At 46.8% G+C, this 17,657-nt stretch overlaps 1 protein-coding gene across 5 annotated transcripts in view; it reads right to left on the bottom strand.

Moving 5' to 3' along the window:
- Positions 1–17,657, bottom strand: part of TNIK (TRAF2 and NCK interacting kinase) — a 167,502-nt gene that overhangs the window by 51,283 nt on the left and 98,562 nt on the right. For all 5 annotated transcript variants that reach the window (XR_012043487.1, XM_072868177.1, XM_072868176.1 and 2 more), the window contains exons 5-10: positions 13,784–13,894; positions 11,603–11,693; positions 10,104–10,234; positions 5,631–5,685; positions 4,737–4,815; positions 312–487 (exon numbers count right to left, since the gene is read on the bottom strand). Coding sequence is in view for 4 of the 5 variants with exons in the window: in XM_072868177.1 (XP_072724278.1) it covers positions 312–487; positions 4,737–4,815; positions 5,631–5,685; positions 10,104–10,234; positions 11,603–11,693; positions 13,784–13,894 (643 nt within the window). In the remaining variant the exon portion in view is untranslated. The remainder of the gene's footprint in view (positions 1–311; positions 488–4,736; positions 4,816–5,630; positions 5,686–10,103; positions 10,235–11,602; positions 11,694–13,783; positions 13,895–17,657) is intronic.

The raw sequence follows: 17,657 nt of genomic DNA, 5'->3' as shown, positions 1-17,657 counted from the left end.
TTTGCTATGGATATTTATTGTTGTTTCAATGACTGAGAGGAATCAAATAAAACAAAATAATCTGACCTCAAAACCATAAGAAGCGTGGTCACCCAGAAGGACCACACCTATTTAACTCATCCAGCACGCGAACAAACTCAGCCATCTGAATAAGGGAAACTGGTACTGAGACCATGAGCAACCCAGTCCTCTCTGCCTTCCTTCTTCTACCTATATGTTTTGCCCACGCGGATGCGCCTTGGTCTACTCTAGGGATCTCCAAGCACATGGCAGAGGTCAAGGATTGCCCAGAGCACTGCTTCTCCACTAACCTTTCTCGCCTCGCTTCTTTTTAGTCCTGTCGATGTGGTCCTTGAGCTGGATGCGGACCTGCCTTTCGTTAGGCTGGTCTCGGATGAAGGGGTGCTTCATCAGCTGCTCCGTGGTTGGTCTCTGGCTGTGGTTCTTCACTAGGCAGCTCTCAATGAAGGACTGAAACTTTTTAGACCTGGCCCAGGACACAAAAGGAAGGTATTGAAAAAACAGGTAACTATATCGATTCTTGTATTAGAAAGTGAGAAACCTGTGGGTATTTGAGATCGTTTGGCTGCTACACAGTTCTTGCTCAGATGCAGCCTTCCAAGTGGATTCACATGACTTCTCTGTTGATGCTTAGCACGGTCTCAAAGCAGCACCATCACATGTGCCCTCTCTCACTTTATCCTCTCCTACTCTTCCCATGCATGCTCCTATCCATGCCTTCCTGGTGCAACTAGGGGAAACCACCATTCTGCTGAGTCTGGAAAAAGCTGGGAACCATCAGTACGACTGGGGGAATCACCAAAGCCAGATGTCGTCAATGGCAACCAAGAAAATGCAAGGAAGTGTTCCTCCTCCCTTCCCTTTGCCCTGTGAAAGTACAGGTAGAAACGAGAGACAACACATACAGATATAAACGCAATTCCTGGATGGATTGTTTCCATATTTTGTGGCCCTGGGTGGTGTTTCAAGATATGTACCTTTCTGAAGATGAGTGGGACAAGCTAGGTTGATGGGGTTTTTTAGATTTAACCACCCAACATTACATGGCTTGTTAAAGATCAACCTCTGGGCGATGCTCGCTGCCTGCAGCCCTCCCCTGCTCTCTCGGGGTGAGCCCCAGCAGCATTACTGACCCACCAGGTGCGGGGGCCACCATGTCCCGGTCACCCCAACCACAGACCTAGGCAAACGGGATGTGCTCTTTGGGCAGCACGGCTTGGGCAGAGATGGGAACGCGGCTGCGGGTGGCAGAGCCCAGCCCCTCCTCACAGCCTGCCTTCCCGCAAACAGTTAAATTCAATCTCAGCTAAAATATTTCAACCAAATGTTTAATAAACAAATTTCTCTTAGTCTCAAGTGTTGCATACCAAAAGTTTTCCTGGAACTAATTTCACCACATTATAAACCCAAGAGAACAGGGATTTACAAGAAAGAAAGATGTTGACAGGCCGCTATACTCTATGTTGCTTTAGCAAACAGGAAAATGAGTGTAAATTAATGTCAGAAGCCAACAGATACTACAGAATTGCATTAGAAGTAAAACAATAAGCTTTCAGGGATTTTACTTTTAAGCTGTCAGACTAAAAGTGATTTATCTTTTAAGCGCTAATCCATACAAATTGAGATGCAAAAATAAAATACACTGCTAGATGCAATTAAATCCTCCCTCCAGCTTTATTAACAAGCAAATCTTCCTTCCCCACCTGGCCTCAAGAAACCCCGTGTCTCAGTGTATTCCAGAAGGGACAATCCACGCAACGCTCCAAAAAAAAATCTGCCTCTAAAATATGATTCTCCCCTGTGGGTGAGAAGCTGGAGAGACTCAGGTCCTGGGTGCGTGGTCCAGAGCATCCACAAATATGGTCGAGCTGAAGTAGCTAAAAGGTTATCCTCCAGTAAGTGACGGGCTTGCCCATCTCTTGGGGATGGGGTTCCCAGTGCCCTGCGATGCCCTAAAATACCTTTGCATCCCCGAGCTGGCTGAGCAGCTATGGAGAGGGACACCAGCTCACGAACCTCTGGTTTTCCTGAAATCTTCCTCTCCAAGAAAGCAAGCCTGCCCAGTGGCACAGTTCAGCCCTCACCAGGGATGGAGCAGAAGACAAGGGCTTTCTCCCTGGCTCTGATCCAGGAGGACACCATCACACGTCTCATCCCCTCCCCGGGCGCAGGTCAGCCCATCTTCACGAACCATGCGCTCCTCCAGCTCCTGGGGCTTGTAGAGCTTAAATCAATGTTTGCAAAGTCTTTGCAGCTGCTTGGATGAAAAGTGGTTTCACAGTGCAAATATCACCTCATTAACAAAGAGGTTTTGTCATCTCTTACAAGGCAGGGCTAAGGAGTGTTTATGGGAACGACATCACTAAAGTTCAAGTTCATTTTATCTGTGAAACATAGGAAGAAGAAAATAAAGCTTCGTTGCTGGCTGGTTTTAAATGGGAAAGAAAATGATACCAAAGACTCTTTAATTTCATAGGAACACAACACAGTTTTAAAAGCAAGTTCAAGGATTTAGTAAGCAACAAAAGTATTTTCCTCTCTGGGATTTTCGGTTCAGGCCAGCTCCCATGCCTGCTTTCCCTCTCGGCTTTCCGTGACTTACCCTCAAAGGTGCTGGAGTCATTTCGCTATTTCTTTCACATAAGGAAAAAGATGGTTTGCCTGCTTGGTGTACTTTCACGTGTTGCTGCACACAGAAGCAAGGATGAACTCAAGGTTCAAGCTGAACCTTTCTTCATTTTGTTTTTCTCTTGTGATCTGTGCTTGTTGAAAACCACTGACTGCCAGAGACCCACTGTGAAAGACTGGTTAAACATCTCCAGTCTTCTGGGGTCAGGCTTGCAGAGCTCCAGGACCCATTCTGGCCAGGCCCGAAACCTCCAGCTGAGAAATGAGTTGAGGACAGCAAGTTTGCCCGCTGTCCCAGTGAAAATGCTGAAAAAAATTGCTCTTCAGGAATCAGTGGAGTCGTACCGGCTTGGAGCTTCACCTGGGTCCTTTGGAGTTTCTCATTACAATTAAAGCTTGGAAGATGGATGTAGGTTTGAGCTGCCCGGGGTACACATGTCCCAGCTCTGCTGGAGACCAGAGATCCCTGCTTGCTCATGGAGGGGTAGCAGAGGCAAGGTGAGCACCGCGCTCCCCTGGAAGGATTCAAAGCTGGAGTTTCATTAAACTACAAGTTCCAAAGGGACCCCTTTCTCAAAGCAGCCGGGATGCCGTCCCTGGCGTGGGCAGAGCACAGCCCTGGACAGACCAGCCGACGCTGGGCAGACACCACCATGGTTCACCACCACAAGATGTGCAAACCCGAGACAGCCACCGGCCACGCGAGGGGACGGTGGTGCCAAGCAACGCCCCAGCTCGCACAAAGCACATCCCGGTATCTCAGAGCAGGGACTAAAATACAACTTCCACCCCAGCTCAGCTTTTTCCTTAAGGTGATGGGGAAATATTCTGCTCAAAACCTGCTTTCGTCAGCTCCCCTCTGCCTGGAGGCTGAGGAAGTCTTTGCTGAATAAACAGCACTTTTGTATGAAAAATAAACTCAAAAGTCTTACAATCCATTTTGTGCTGTAGCAGTGAGAGCATAATGAAGTAGGAGACTGGTGATCTGGCAGAAAACAAGCATATAAACTATTTTCTCAGCTGATTAATGGTATCCTCAAAAGGCTGTGCAGGGAGAGCAAGCATCTTTGACACCCTCTGCAGAGCCAGCTGGGAAAGGTCCCTCTCCCTCCTGGTTTGGTAGTGGAGCAGCTGGTGATCAGGCTGACGAAATTAAGATGCCTCCTGCCAAAGCCTGGGTGAGATTTTAGGGGGATGGTCCTAAAACCCCAATGCCATGAATCTGATGCAGAGGACTCCAAGCCCCGTCTTGCTCCCCTCCTCTCCCAGCAACAAAATACCTGCTGCTTTGGCACAATGTGTTTTCAATACCTACCAATTACTCTTCCCCCCCCTGCCATCTTCAAAAAGATAACAAGCCAAAACTTCCCTCCATGAGCTCAGCCAATCTAGGACCAAGGGGCAGTGATGTCTCTCCAACATCTGGCAGATCTTTCCTGACCAAACCACTGCTGAACCTGGGGCAGGCAAACAGCCCAAACCCAAGATGAGTGTTTTTAAGGACTCCAGCTCCATCGGTACAGAACATACAGTAACAAAACAACATCTGCTGGGCTTCAGGAATATTTTTTCTACAGGTTTTTATTGGCATGCCCTGCTTTTTTTTCAAGTGATGTATTTTTTCCTGCAAAATTTTAAAATAAAGCCCAAACTAAGTACAAATCTCAGCATTCCTGGGCCTTCAAGATAAACTATCCTTTTTTTGGCCTGGATACATGTTTCCACTTGAAAACGGAACCTGACTGGAAAGAAATGGGAGCCAAGCGAAGTGTCATCTGGCTTCAGGCTGCACGAACTGCCTTGGAAAAGCCAACTCTGTGCTGTGAAATGGCAGCATTAGAAAACATTCCCCTCTCTGCCTACCTAGGAAGCTCTCTGTCCCATAGTGCACGACTCTTTCAAACCAAATTGCCTCTCCAAAGGAGATCAAGATCCAAACCTGCACTCACCAGAGTGATGCTGAAGACCATCACCAACCCCCAAAGCTATATAAATGTAAACATCAAAACCCCAGCGTGCCCAGGCTGCAGAAACAAGTTGCTCCAGAAACAATTTTACAGCCATCGAAGACTGAGAAAGAGACTCACCACTTCTTTGATTTCAACCTTGGGGCCGGGTTGCGGGGGATGAGGAAGAGGGCTCTCATGGGATGCATGTCACAGAGAGCTGCAATGTGCAAGAAGAGGCATTAAATACAGCACAGCATCTTGCAGACCCCCCGGGCTTCCTATAGAGTCTACATGCCCAACTGGGGAGACCCAAGTTTCCTCTGAAGCTACAAGATCTGCAGGGCAGGAGGATTTGCAGTGACAAGCCCTGCAGACCCTGGCCCAGCAGCAGCCTGGAGCTCAGGTGAGAGCTGATGTCCCCAGCCAAGCAGCGTGCGTGGCAGGGGCCAGCTGGGGACACCTGCACTCCTACAGCTGCGTGTCCCCAGCACCCTGCCAGGTGCTGACAGCAACGGCCCCAGAGTACAGTAGAGTTGCACCATGTGCCACCACGCTCTGCTTTATTTACTTGCATTTACCAGCACGCAAGGACAGTCCCAGGATAACGCTGAAAAACCACGGCAGTATGACCCCTGCAGAGGCACCAGCTGAACCCAGCGTGCCGCTATGTGTCACCACGGAGGTCGGCAAATGCCAGCACTGAGGAGCAGTGTTTTACCTGCTTCCAGTCCTCCACCTCTTCTTCATATTTATTTTATTTGAGGAAAGTGAGTCCCAGAGCGCTTAAGTGCCGTGACAGGAGTCACAAAGGGTTGTGTGCCTTTGCTCACTGCCCATCCTGTCCCCTGGGCCATGCTGCCCTGGCAGCTTTGTCCCCATGGACCCTGTCATCTCTATCTCAGTGAGCCCAGGTTGCTTGGGAAAAACTTTGCACGGTGTTTCTTGCACAGAACCGAGCGCTGGCTGGTGCTCGGCAAACGCCATCATGTTACAACCCAGGGTTAATTAAAGCAGAACAATGCATCTACTTACGGGGAGCACCTTCCGCCATCTCGATGGCCGTTATCCCCAAAGACCACAAGTCGCTCTGTAAAAGCAAGCAGAGGGACATACGTGATGCAGGGGAGCACTGTCACTGTGGTGGGCACCGGGCGAGGGGGGAAGCGTGGCTCTCCCCAGCCCAGGGGGCTCAGCCCTGCGAGCCAGATCTCCATGTCCTCTGCAAGCCCCGGGACCCACACCTTGGGAGCTTGTCTCATCCTCCTGCCACGTGTTGGGGCTTTAGAAGAGGCTCCCAACACTACTGTTTATCCCAAGATTTATTTCAAAACCTTCAAGGCGTTTTCGGTGTGGGAGACTGCCACCTCACTGGAGAACCGCTCCCAGTAGCCGTGGGGAAGATGCTGGGGAGATGCTGATGACCTGAAGGTCCTCTGGTGGGGGCATCTTAACGAGCCCTGTGCACTAATGAACAAACCCCCAGCTCCCGGATTAGCTGGTGACAAACTACTCCCCGGCTTCACAGCTGGGGTAAGCAGCAAACCTGGCTGCCAGGTCCCTGCTTAAAGCTCAGTGATACATCCAGGGATTTGATACAGCTCCACAGAAAACAGGCTGCCTGGAATAGATTAAAACATGAAGTATCTTGAGATACCTCAGGAGGCTCTGGTATCATGGACTGCTCATTAAATGGAAGCCTGAAAAGCGGCGTTTCACCAGTGGAAGGAGAAATGGGTACTTTAATTTACCCTGTTCCCAAGCCCTGCTCAGCCCACATAGTTGGTTGAGTCTCCTGAACGATCAGAGCACAGAGCACGCACGTATTTGGAAAACTCTTTGATTTCATACTTGTATCACTCTTCCTTCCATTTTCTTGCTTGCAAACAGGGACATCTGTATCCCCAGCTCCCTGCCAGAGAGCAGTGGTGAGCTCCCCCCCAGCACCTCCTCCCCACCCCACCCCACCATCACCGACGAGCTGCGGCTGCACCTCTAGATCTGGTAACGAGCCCCAAAGGACAGCTCGGCTCTCCTGGACAGCAGCGGACGCAGAGACAGTACGTGCCCGGCGAGAGAAAACGAGCACCTTCCTGAACAGCGCTGCCGCAACTTGTTTTTTTGGCAGAAGGCAGCTAATTCATTACTCTGGACATGGTGTATAGGGCTGCTAATGATTCACAACCTAGTACCCGCTGCATCGGGAAAAGGACCCAGACTAATTTTGGTGCCTTCATCTCAAGTGCAGCCTCTGACACATCTCCAGGGGGTGGAGAGACCCGTCTGTGACGGAGGGCAGCAACGGCAACAGCAGAAGCTGCAGGTGCACAGGGGACCAGAACAAGCCTGATGCTATGTAGCTGCAGCTGATGTTTGCTGAAGACCAGCTAAACTCCAGTCAGCACATCAAAACCAGTAAATGTTGTAAATAGGTACAACTCAGGGTGGAAGGGACGGACTCTGCTTTCCACCCGTCCCCCTGCACCTCCAGCTCTCATGTCTTGCTCTCCCTTCACCCTGCTCTCTGCCATGTCCCTGCAGTCCCACTTCAGTTTTCTCCTCTCCATTTCAAGAGCTGCCCTTTCCAAACTGCTTCAATTTAGCGAGTAAATCCCAGCTCAGAGCCCCAAAAGCTCAGCCAGAGCTAGAGAGCGCCTCTCGGGACCACAAGCACCTTCTTACATACTCCACCCAGGAAAGACAACTTGGATTTTCAATTTCAAGGCACTTTTCCTCATTTTTAACTCAAGTTCTCCCCTAACAAATGCCATCCTTGCTACACATCTTTGTACCTGCTTAAAAATTCTCTCTCAAATCTTATTTCCAGCCCTTTCGCAGGACAGCCTCATCCATTCTTTGTTTCTGGTCAGCTGGGATTTCTGCCGCATACTTAATTATCGCAGTCTTTCCACATGATTCAGCACACATGACCCCTTCCCTTTGGGTTGCCGCTGAACTCCTTCCAAATTCCTAGTGTGTCTTTCCATATAGAGGTGCCCAGTATTATATGCAAGACGCCAAGTGATCTTAAAGCTGGAGTAATATAGAAAGGGATTATCACCTCTCTAAGTCTCCCAGAGAAAGCAGAAAACTCAGCGGGAAGCACACATTTTATAATGATCTGGAATTCAGGGGGGGGTTTTGAGTGGGGTTTTTATTTTTGAGTCTGAAAAGCTTTTCAGTCCACTCAGCAAAAAGACGCCGTGCTAATATATTTGCATTGTCTTGACTTGGGAAGGGAAGCAAGCTTCCTTCCCTCACCCCCCCTTTTGATTCTAAGCTTATTGACAAGGTATCTCTAAAGAAAAAAGGAAGACTGGCTGGGGGGAAAACCAACAAATAACCTCAACAATGTGGGGTTTCTATTTGTTCTTTTTTAAAGTAGTTTATTTTTCAGAGGAGGTATTTACTGCCTCCTTCCATAGATTACACAGGCATCTCTTTCTGGCTAAGAAAACAGTGAGATCAGAGGCTTTTTGTCCAACAGATTAAGCCTGTGAGGATTCCTTTTTTCACCCTATAAATCTCATCTTTTGTATTCACTATTTTAAGCCAGTCGGCTAAACCTGAGAGCATCTGATTTGCATCCCTTTAAAAAAAAAAAAAGTAATTTACATTCCCCCCCCACTTCAAAGCAAGAGCATCAGGTGCAGGGATGTGATCCGGGGTACAGACTAATGTCCAGTGGCTCCCACATCACCACAAGCTCTGAAAACACCCTGCAGTGAGTGTGTCGGCAGCAATCAGCCTTCTGTTTCATACCCCCAGCCAAGGGAAAATGGTCAATGCCAACTTCAGAGACACAAACGCCCAGCTCACTACAAGCGTTTGATCCTCGGAGACAATAGAGGGATTCTGGTCCTGGCTCTTCTGCGTCAGTCAACGGCATATTAAGTGCCCTAGTTATTCTGGAAAGAGAAAAAACCTCAGGGATTTCTGTGGGTAAAAAGTAGCCTATGAAGATATCCATCCTTTTTTTAAGAAAACAATAATAAAAAGCTGCGATTAATTAGAGCGTTGCACCGTCAGAGCCAGGCGGCTGTCAGTGGAGAAGCGGCGAGAGCGGCTAGCGTGGGCTGCAGCCCTGCTACGAAGCACTGCCATCAGCAGACTTGAGGAAATGCCTGTTGTAATTGGTTAATCAAAGAGAATTAAGTAATTGGAGATTAAACTATTTCTACATGTCCTTATCATTAACGATTTATGTAACCCGGAGTCTGAACTGAGACTGGAGAGCTGCTCTCTGGAAAACCATCAGTTCAAAAGTTGACTGATGCACTTAAATAGCTGCAATACCAAAGCATTGCTTGGTTACTTAAAATCCTTCTTCTCTCAAAAATTTCTCTGAGCGATTGGTAATTGCACCCCAAATCGTACCATGATAGTGGGCTGTTGCACTATTATATTGTAGTGTCCTGCTGTTAGAAAGCAGCTACCTAGCTCCACACCAGCGGGTCTCAAAGGCCTTTTTAAACATTACCGTGTAAGGTGACCTCTCAGCATGCACATGAACAGAGGTACAGCAGGCTTTGTATCTGTCTCAGCTTCTCCCCCAAAAGCCCATGTGTCACTGTCTTGCTCTGCTCTCTGGACACACTCAGTGCTTAGGGGGTTTGGAGCTAGAAATTCAAGTTCTGGATGGTTCAAAAAGCCAAGGGACAAAAACCAAGGGACATTTCTACAGATGTGTGTCCAGAAACTCGCAGTAAGACAGAAACAGGATAAAAAATGTTAAGCTCTCCTTGCTTTAAACATCGGACCTCACTGTAGTTTGAATGGGCAGGTGAGACTCCTAACCCTCCTGCTGACCCGCTGCGTGGCACGGGGTCTGTGCCACATTATAACTCAGCAGCAATGTTGTGCTGCCACCAATCCAAAAATAAACTTCAAACAGGCAAGAGAGACATGTGAAAAGTAGGTCAGCCCCCCGAACGTCAGATTGTGTGGCAGCCTTCAGATGTCCCTGCGAATACCAGCCTGCAGGCCAGAAGATGTGATTTTGCCCTTTCTAAACCTGACCTGACTTCTCTCCAGAGTAAATAGAGCAAATACAGCATGTTTGACTGTAGTATTTAAACATGCAGCACTGAAAAGCAGGCTAGCAGGTAGGAAGCCTCTGTCTGACACCTTTCCCAGCATGGGGAAAGACTTCTTCACAGTAAATTTGGATATGTGAACAGCACAACAAAGATTCACGTTGGACCTGAATCGGCATCTCAAAATGCAACAGCCAGAAAGCAGGAGGAGACTATTCCGCCTGTCAACATATCCTGCAAAGCTGCAAGAATATACTACATTCCTGAGTGCTCAAGTTCATGGTACTGGGGCATAAAATATGAGATCATACCAAGCACCTTCTTCAGATTTTTACGATCACAACTCTCCTTGCAAACACTGATAAGTGCTGCTTTAACTCCTTGCCCACGTTATTTGTGAATGTGCTAGACTTTGCAAATATTACATCTGTAATTGGCATATAAAAGAGCAGGAAGATGCTCCTTTAGGTACCTTGAAGTCGTAAGTGGCATCGGGATTTTCATCGCAGGCAATGACCTCGGGGGCCATCCAGTAAGGCGTTCCAATGAAGGTGTTTCTCCTGCCCACCGTTCTGTCCAGCTGAGCGCTGACACCAAAATCCACTGTGGATCAGAGACACAACAGGGCATCGTAAGGTCGGAGAAAACCTGAGCAACTCTTCTGCTGACTGTAAAACATTGAATTCATTCAGACCAGCTTCTCTGCACAGTCAGGAGAGAAAGACAGAGCCAGAGATATTCCTGCTTGATCTCTGCTGGGATCAACAGAGGTCAATCAAGGATGAACCTGATCATCTGATGTCCAGGTTTTGTAAGAAACCCTGTGCCTTTTCCTCCTTGCCAGGAGGCAATGAAAAGAAATCACAGCCCCTCATACTAATGAGAATCAGGGTTAGCAACATGAATAAGCAGCAGCCTTTGTTCTATGCTTTCTCATTTGAATTAAAGCCTGCCAAATATTGGTAGAAGCCTCATTTTTCTACCTAAATTCTTGCTGGAAATGGCAGAAATGCAAAAGACTTAAGGAACTAAGGGCCAAGGACAAAGGGCCATAGGGAAATGTCAAGCAGAGAGCTGCAAAATGAAGCAAAAACTGATGAAATCAAATCAATGAGAGAATACTCTATGGTCCACTAAGTTCACTTTGCACAACACAGTGGTTGGAGATTTGCCCTGGAGAATTTCCCCTTGGAGGGGAATCTTCACCAGCATAAAGCGAAACGAGCTGGTGGTGCCATCTGTTAAGCTGGGGTTTTATTCTGCTTGTAAAGAGAGAGGAGAGGCATGGGAAAACGAGGCTTGCACCTCACTTTACCAGTGTAAGGGATCTTCCATCACTAACATAAATGAAAACGCACAAAGACAGTCTTAATAACATTGGTGTTGGACAACTGAGGCTATTAGCACATCACCGCTGCTGATCTGCTGTCTTCCAGATGATCTTCACATGAATGCCTGGTTTTCTCCAGGGTGACTAACATCACATATGAAATTCAGAGTAGTTCTTGCAAATTAAGCTCTCTCCAACAGGTTGGCTTAGAAGAAAATCTGGGTTATGTGACACCAAAGTGACTGCACTATGATCCTGTAGGACACTACTATGAAGGTGTGAGGGAACAGCCTTTGATAATGGCTGGCAATGCACAGAGGCTGGTTTTCAATCCAGGCCATGAAAAAATGGTCTTGATTGCTTAACCTGTATCTGATGGCAGACCTGCCCAAACTACCTGTCTGAACAGAAATACAACTGCAAGTACGTCTTTGCATGCAGAACTTGGCCATCAACCACTGGCAGTTTATCGCACGGTGCTTGGTCAACACCCAAGGTCATGTTATCGAGGCTGGCATGAGAAAAAGCACAGAGTAGCTCTTAGTATCCATCCCCTTTCTCCAAGTCATGTACAAGTCAGTTTTGCTGCTTCTCTCCAGCCAGCCCACTTGCAGTTTCCAAGAGCTCTAACCCACTCTTACCTAGTTTAACTTCTGCATTTTCCGTCAGCAATACATTCTGTCCCTTGATGTCTCGATGAATTACTTTGTGCTGGTGTAGATGACTCAAGCCCTAGAGAATTCAGAGAAAGGTTAGAGGAATCCTAGTTCAAAGCATGTTATTTTCTGACATTCCTCCTCAACCAATTACGCTCCAGAAATGAAAGATTCACAGTTGGAGTTAAGCACTTGAGAACGCTTTTGTTTATCATGCGTTCAAAATACTGTCCTATGTCACATGCTGAGAGGACATGCCCACCAAGCGAGACGCCCACCGACGGGCTCTACGTGCTGCAGTGGGTGCTCTCCATAGCAGGAGAGGGAAACCATCAATTCTATAGGGATTAAACCCAACCTTTCCGTTTCTGCAGGAACCAAATTCCTCCATATCTCTAGACTTATTTTCCTCCCATGTGCTCCCTCGCCTTAGGGAGCCATTTCTGTGGCAGAAACAATAGACAATTCTGTATTTCCATCATCCAGAAACAGAAGAAAACAATTCTCTTGTTATATTGGTCCAATAAACGGGCCTTCAATACACTGATAAGCTTCTATTAAAAAAGACACCATGCAAATACAAATATTCTAACTTGCACATATCCCTAATGGAGATATAGCTCAAATTAAAAGCCCGTCTCAAAGGCTAAAGGTAAACTAGCTTTTCTGTTGTGCTTTTTTATTAGCTCATTAATTTCTTTTTGCAACCTACATTTTTATTTCATTCACTTATTATTTCAGTTTCAAAGTAACATCCACCTACATTGCCACCTTAGTAAAAATATGGATTACTTCAAAAACTAATTTTGCATTAGGTTTACATTTCGCATTAAACATTCATACTTGAGGAAGAAAACAATTTCTGCTGTCACTACTGGTAGTTATTAGTCATTTTACGCTTGTTACCTTGGGACAACACTGTGGAATAGATGATATCTGTACGGGAGCCCTTTTTTAGCCATGTTATACCCGGTTAGAGGAAGCTTTGTGCACTGGAGGCAAAGCAAAAATTTCATTGAATTTCAAAAAATCCTTTAGCAGCGCAGGATCGAGCCTTGTGTTAGAATTATAACCAGTCCTCAACACCTGAACCAAGAATGAGCCACCTTCTGCAGCACGAAAGGTAGGAGCCTTTCATCACCTGAAACCCTATGGAGGTCACCAACCAACCGTTCCAACGCATGGCCAAACCGCGAGCGATGACACGCGATGGTGGCCCTGGGACATGAGTCAATGGCTGGGCCTGACTCACTGCCAGGGTCTATTTTAAGAAGTAGGCTCACAGAGCTCAGCCATTTAAAATAAGCCCATGTAACTGTGGTTTCCTGGCACTGAAAGCAGTGTCCGTACAACAACTGATTAGCTACAGCGCCAGTGTCTTCTGCACATCATGTTGATGCAGACGGTGGCATTCAGGGTCAACAGAGAAGTGCTGTGTCACCCCTGGACACCAGCAGCAGCCTCAGCAGCAGCATCAGACACTTTTGGAGTAGTCATTTTGCCTTGTTTTCTTTGAATGCCACTTTTACAGTTTTCCTTCACGTGCTCAGTTTTTCTGTTTTCTCCTGAACAAAATCTTGGTTCACGGAGTGATAGATTTTAATGTCGAAGCAACCATTATGATCACATCATCTGACCTCAGTTGTGCAAAATGGAAGCAAGCCTTTGCTGAAGCTGCCATCTCCCACTATGTGAAACTGGTGCGGCCCATTTTAAGACATTCCAGTCAAACATTTATCTTGTAGGTATAAAAGCTGCAGCATCCTCATTAAAGCCAGAGACATGTGGATTTAATAAAACCTGGGGTGCTTTTTAATCATGAAGATTCTTTCCACCGACTTTATTAGTCCTGACCTTTCTGTTAATTGAAAATGCAATTCTAATGTAAATAAACCTTTGCCCTATTAACACTAAAGGAAATTATATTTTTGTTGAAGGAAAAAGAGGGTTAAAAGTCAGGGAACTAACAGAGCTAAAGGGCATCAAATAGGGCTTATTTATTATGCATCATACAAGCACATGAATCATTCATGCCTACCGGCACCGAAGAGGCTCCAGCCCATGGCAGTGCAGCAGCCACGAAGCCTGCAGAGCCAAAGGCCTTCCATGTCCCCCGACCACCATACTCCAACAACCCCCAACATTTAACTCCCTCTGGACACGTACCCGTAAAATCTCTCTGCAGATATAGGCAATCCACTCCTCCTTCAAGGTGTTCCCCTTTGTGTTCTTGATGAGGTCAGTGACGGAGCCCGCGCCGCAGAACTCCATCACCAGCTGCCAAATGGAACAAAAATGCAATTACTGCAACGACACCGACAGCATCCTCCGGGCTGCTCAACTCCAGGGTAGGACCCCGACGCTGGCAACGCAGCTGTGGGGCCACCACAGTGCTATGCAGAGCCACCAGGACATAATCTTGAACCTATCAGCTTTTAATCCATTTGGTTTTTGTTATAAAAATGAAACAATAAAAGGCTGGAAGACTTGAAAGGCTTGTTGCTCTCCAGAAGGATGGGAACAAGAAACAGGAATCAGTCCAGTGCTGAAAATCAGCAGAGGAAATCGGAAACTTTGAAATCTCAGACCCCACTGCTACATACCCTACTTTATACTTTATGATCAATGTTTAGTATCAACATTTAGTATCAACAGCAATACAAGCAAAATTCTACCTCTTCCATATAAGTTCTTCAACTCTGAAAACATGAAGACAATAAGACAGATGTTTGAAAGCTTCCTTCAACCTTAAAAACCAGGTATACTTTTCAACTTTTTTTTTACCAGGACGCCTTTGCTTTTGACCACTTTTTTGAGCAGGAAACCTTTCTCGAGGGCAAGCTTGCTGTGCGGCTGCAGGCTCCCCGGGAGAGAGCTGGTGTCCTGCTGCTCAGGTTGGTTCAAAGGAGACTAGGCACCACCGCTTGTACCACTTCCAAAGTTTCATAATATCAAATATAAAAGTACAAGGATCTAACCCGGGCCTGAACTTAATCTTGTCATTGAGCAACTGTGAGATAAGCCTTATAAAAATAGCACGGGATGCGAGTCTGCCTCCTAGGGACATCACGGATCCCCAGGGTGTGCAGGAGCTGTCAGTATGCTACAGAAAGCAAGCACAGCCCGCATATGCAACCAGCCTTCTCCAAGACCTGTAGAAGTGTTTCTCTCCGATGTGAAACCATGTTTTTCAATTAGATCAGCTTGCTACTAAAAGATAGTCCCTTACAAGCTGTGCCTTGCCAGATTCTTCAATGTGCGTGTTTAAAGTTTCTTATCACATGAAGCTTACATGGCATTTAATGTTCTCCAAGCAAGTGACATCGCTTTATTAAAAGCATGGGCCAAGAGGAGAAGAGAAAGAAACAGCAGAAGGGTTACCTCTAACCAAATGGCTCAAACGCAGTGATTTAAAAGACTAGCATAAATAAATGATTACAAAATCCAGAGTACTGCTATAAACCTTCAGGTTAAATAAAATACTTGAGCAGACTATACCTTAGTTGGCTTTGACCATGCTCCTGTCTATAGTTTTAAGTTTCTCTTCTCTTCCTAAACTGACAGCTGAAAAATTCTTTCTATATCCCTGTTAGGTCAGGAAACTGGCTTCAAGAAAGAGATGCGTGACTGGCCAAAGTCTGTCTGGCAAAGGCAAGGAACGCTGCCGCAGCGCTTGCAGCTCTTCCACCCCAGCAGGAGACCGGCAATCCAGCTGGGTCACTGGGACACGACCTAAGTCATGGGTTACTCATTACTCACTGAATGGGGAATAATGGAACAACTGGTTTCAAAGACGCTTTTCCTCTCTTTCTTTCCTTTGGACGATTGACACGTGTTAAGTGTCTCCACGTGTTTCTGATTAACTGAACGTCTGGGATACCCATGCAGCAAGCATGGAAAGGAAAACCCTGGAGAGCTGAGCCAGCCACAAACACTTTCCAACCCAAAAGGCTGACCCTCTCCAGTCCCCTTCCATGGAAATTCATCCACAGGCTCTCACCAGGGTTTGGAGCAGGAGGAAGAGGAAGGGCATGCTATGCTATGTATGGCAATCACAACGCTTAAAAGAAGATGCAAGAAATCTCATTAAAAGTACACAGTGCATCCATTAATTTGCCAGATTATCTTTATGGAGCTGGCAGTTCACTCGGTCCTCTACCCTGTCCTTGAATTTCCATAGAGCAAAGATTAATTTTGCACCAGGAGGTGAATAATAGGGCCACCTGCTGATGTATCCCAAATCTGTAATTGTGAAACCTCCTGGAGATTAAAGAAAAAAAACAGAGAGAGGGAAAGAGAAACTCCCCCGGGGAGTGTTTCCAGCTCTGCTTTTTAAGACCTGCACAGTCCTGTAACGTCCATAGGAAAATATCCAGCACCAGCAGATCTCTGGCAATGCCAGCAGGGTCCAGGTCCAGTTGGGCAGGGGCCAAGGGGGCTCAGCAGCACGCATGTGCGGCTAGCAGTAAGGCACTTCCCGAAAGCTCTGCCACGAGTTCTCCAAGAAGATGAGCAGCAGAAAGATGATGAGGCTGCCTGAGTATCCCTGTCCGCAATGGAGAGCTGATGGACACCCAGCATGAAAAAACCCCGTTTCCAGAAGGTTTGGATGGAAAGGGAGGAAAGCTGGCAGCACGCTGCTGCAGCACTCAGCAGCACCGCGATCCTCTTTGATCCTCAGATGGAAGGATGCTACAGAACTCCCAACTCCAGCTCACGCAACGCAGCCTCCAAAGAGAAGACAAACAGGTGATGGCGAAGGAGTCAGACCAAGAGGCCAGGTGAGACCTCACCCACAGCACTGCATGTCCTGCTGGGCGACAGAGCCCAAGAACGAGAAACACACCCTGAAGCAGGTACGGGAAGATGAACAAGTCTTCTCAGAGGACCTGAGGACTTGTTCAGCCAGCCAGGGGATGAATGACTATAGGATATGAGTGTATACTGTCAGCAGTATGGACAGGTAAGCACCAGAGAGGGAGAAGAAGAAGGTAGATACTGGCATAATATCAATATATCAACACCCTATGGGTGTATTAAGGTTGGAAACCAACAAACAGCCTTCCAGGAGAAAAGAAAAGGGAACAAAAGTTCCAGCTGATTTTAGGACAGAGCTTAGTATACTCAGGAAAGGCTTTAAATGCCACTTATACTAAGATACCTTCTTACCAGTCCCATGTCTCTAGGTGAGTGCTTTGCCCTACACACACCTGCTTCATTACCAATCTTGTTAAAGGATGAAGTCATGATGGGGTAAGACAATAAACTTGAAATGCAGATTGAATTTTTATTAACCATAATTAAAATTATCATCAAGATGGGCTAAAGGTAAGATCATCTTCTGAAATTTAATTTGCAAGGCCATTTATTGAGGAAGTATTTTTAAATACAGTTCATTTAGCATTTACTTAGCTTTTCATATCAGAGTGACAGCAAACTTCATAAGCGAGGCAAATTCAGAAGCAGCAGCTGTAAATCTCTGTGTCCTGCTGCCTCACAAATTTTTTGTTTAAAGAGCCTTCGCAGCTTTCAAAGCTTTCACCACCCTCCCCACTTTGGGAAGGGCCAGTAAGACCCCTGTTCCCATTGCCGCTGTACATTACCTGGAAGGACTCAAACCTGAGCATCCCAGTACAGAAACCCCAATCCAGCCGATGGTGAACCATTCCGGCTTGTCCAGAGGAACCCCCCCAAAATCATTCAACTCCTTTATTCTGCAAGCCAAATCCTTCTGTGTTCCTATTCCTCACCCCACAAACAATTTGCCTTCTCTTTTACAGAAAACAATCACAAAATACCCCCAGGGTAAATGTTGCTGGAAATCCTTCCTGCTGTGTGTGTACGCAGAACTCGGGTGCCATGCAGTCCCATATGCCCAGGACACCCAAGCCTCCCATCCCACCCCACAGCCTGGCTGCCTTGCAAAAGGGTCCCTCACCACACACGTCGTGGCACCTGGAGCCAGTGATGGAGCACCAAAAAAAATGCAGAGACCTTCACCTGGTTGATCAGCAGAAAAGCTGATGCCCATTGCAGAAAC

The sequence above is a fragment of the Ciconia boyciana genome, chromosome 7, assembly GCF_034638445.1.
Source record: "Ciconia boyciana chromosome 7, ASM3463844v1, whole genome shotgun sequence".
Lineage (NCBI taxonomy): Eukaryota > Metazoa > Chordata > Aves > Ciconiiformes > Ciconiidae > Ciconia > Ciconia boyciana.
Note: the sequence above shows the minus strand (reverse complement) of the source record. Positions and strands in the feature narration are given on the sequence as shown.